Below are 2500 nucleotides of genomic sequence, written 5' to 3'. Positions count from 1 at the left end.
CCTTATTAGAATTCAGGGGACATAGGTTCGACCCCTATACGTGTCAATATATTGTATATGTATGTATGTATGTATGTATGTATGTATGTATGTATGTATGTATGTATGTATGTATGTATGTATGTATGTATGTATGTGTGTATTTGTATACTGTGCATACATAATTTCAGATCTACATAATGTTAGTTTGTTTATAATTAGAATCTACACGTTCATGTAGTTTTTGTTTATTACATGTTTACACCATATGTACATATTTTATTTCACAAAAAGTTATATTTTCCTTAGTTGTTTTTATACACTAACCATTGACGACAATATGTGTAGACCGTCATACAGAATAAGAAATATAAAACGTTAATTGCCAAAGACATGAACGTTATTAACAAAATACACGACTTGAAACTTAATATAAATATTACAAACAGCTGATTACATTTAAAGGTGTTCAACATATAATGTTGTCTCGCTGACAAGTCAATATAATTATATATACTCATAACCACCACAGTTAAACCCACTATATTTAATGAACTGTCAGATTGCGAGGTTAATTTCTCTATCTCTATATAGTGTTGCTAGATTTGATTAAATAAATTGTTTGGTACCTTAAAGGCCTTACTTCTGTTGTGTTATAGAAATCATAATTTTGCATTTTTGTTTATTTGGATTTTTATGACTAAAACAACTTTACTATTTTATCTACCTGTAGGAACAATATAATTTATTGACTGCAAAAAGAAACTTTAAAAAATGTACAAATATATATAATGATTTGTATACACACTGTCTAAACGCAAGTAATCACTACGTCATGTCCAGTCGCTCCATCAATATGCATGAATAGCTTGAGGACGTGTGTTTCAACAAAATTTGTTTGTTTTCAAATCTCTTCCCGTACCTACCGTTGCAAAATTTTACACACTTTTTTGTTGCAATTAATGAATTAAAACATATATGGTATATGTTGTTTCACATTTTTTTCAAGTAAATATAATAAATACTAATTACTCATCCATATTGCCTATATATATATAATAACAGTTATTTATAGAGTTGGACTGTCGTCAAAGGGTGAGAAGTCGTTGCTAATGAGACTATCTCTTTCACGCAGTTCACGTAAACTGTTTACTGGGTGGTAACCAAACATTTCCATGGTTTCCATCGAGCACAACTCTTGAATTAAGATAACATCTTCAAACTGAGCTTCTCCTCTCCAGGCCTGACCATTCTTTGTTAGGAACTCAACTCTCTCGTTAATGACGTCACCAATATTCGGTGGTAATGATAAACTCAAGAATCTGTACATTTTGGAGACAGTCTGTTCCGGTTTATCAGCAATATCCTCGTACCTAACAAGGAGGTAATTCTCTTTATGCCAAATTGGTCCATTCAAAGCAAACTTAAAATTCATATCCATCCACTCACATACATCTTTAATCTCATTCTGTAACACATTACTCATCACTGCGCCCTCGTACCCCAGTTTTCTGTTGACAGACTTACGAAATATTTCTCTCGACCTCGCCATTCCTCGTGGATCTCGAACGAGGTTAATGATTTTGATGTTGTGTTTTTTGAGTAGAGGTTCCGCCATGTTAAGGCTATACATTCGTATGACCTTAACAACAATGTGACTTTTAGATTTACAAAAATCCGTTATACTGTCCATAGTTATAGGAAGAGTCAAATTATACAAGCCTCTTTTTCGAAACATATCCATATTGTTTAAGTACCATATAAAATATTCGTGACCTGTAAAATTACATGAATATATCGCCTCTAAAAAGGTTAACAGTTGTGGTTCAACAGTTTTCAGATACTCGTTTGTGTCTCTTCCTTTCATTTTGTCAAAATAATCAGCCACCATATACCCAGGCTCATACACGTAGAAGAAATCGGGATGTGTAGCAACGTATCTAGCGGTGAGTTTGGAGCCAGTGCGTTTCCTTGCAAATACCAACACTTTCACATGGGAATCGTCATCTTTGGTTAGTGGGACGCCCTCTATGTCACAAATGTCAATATTTCTAAACTGTTTATTACTTTCACTGTAATTGCGGTGATATGTGACAGCCGTACATATAGTTAACACTAAAAGCGTGCTCAAAACAGCCTTCCACCGAAACTTCTTCATTGTTACAGTAAAGGCTGTTATCAACTTTGAATGCCTGTATGCATTTTCAAAGCAGTTTCCAGGCGAAATCTGAAAATAACAGAGAAATATCGAAGGAAAATAAATATAGGTTTTTTAAAAGTATATCTGAAATGTTAAGATATGCAATAATTTTGTTTGCTTTAATGTGGCACAAATGGTGTTGCCTTGGTGTTTCACTCATGGACGTTTGGTACATTATTTGTGACACAAAGACTTAAACATTGGGTATGGCATGGTATGGAGTGGAGTGGTGTGGTATGGTGTGATGTGAAATAGTATAGTATGTAGTATTCTGTATCGTTTATTATGGTATTTTGGTATGACATGGTGTGATATGGTGTG

At 33.6% G+C, this 2500-nt stretch overlaps 1 protein-coding gene across 1 annotated transcript; it reads right to left on the bottom strand.

Annotated features, from left to right (window-relative positions):
• Positions 1 to 830: 830 nt before the first annotated feature.
• Positions 831 to 2182, bottom strand: LOC144445996 (carbohydrate sulfotransferase 1-like). The gene has a single exon (XM_078135660.1). It carries the CDS (start codon positions 2135 to 2137, stop codon positions 1049 to 1051), a length of 1089 nt encoding a protein of 362 aa, XP_077991786.1. The 5' UTR covers positions 2138 to 2182; the 3' UTR covers positions 831 to 1048.
• Positions 2183 to 2500: the final 318 nt, after the last annotated feature.

This window comes from Glandiceps talaboti, chromosome 14 (assembly GCF_964340395.1).
Source record: "Glandiceps talaboti chromosome 14, keGlaTala1.1, whole genome shotgun sequence".
NCBI lineage: Eukaryota > Metazoa > Hemichordata > Enteropneusta > Spengelidae > Glandiceps > Glandiceps talaboti.
The sequence above is the reverse complement of the archived record's forward strand: the minus strand, read 5'-3'. Positions and strand labels throughout refer to the sequence as shown.

Excerpts from the sequence above, each read along its gene's own strand:
- LOC144445996 (XM_078135660.1), bottom strand. The coding sequence starts at position 2,137 with ATGAAGAAGTTTCGGTGGAAGGCTGTTTTGAGCACGCTTTTAGTGTTA.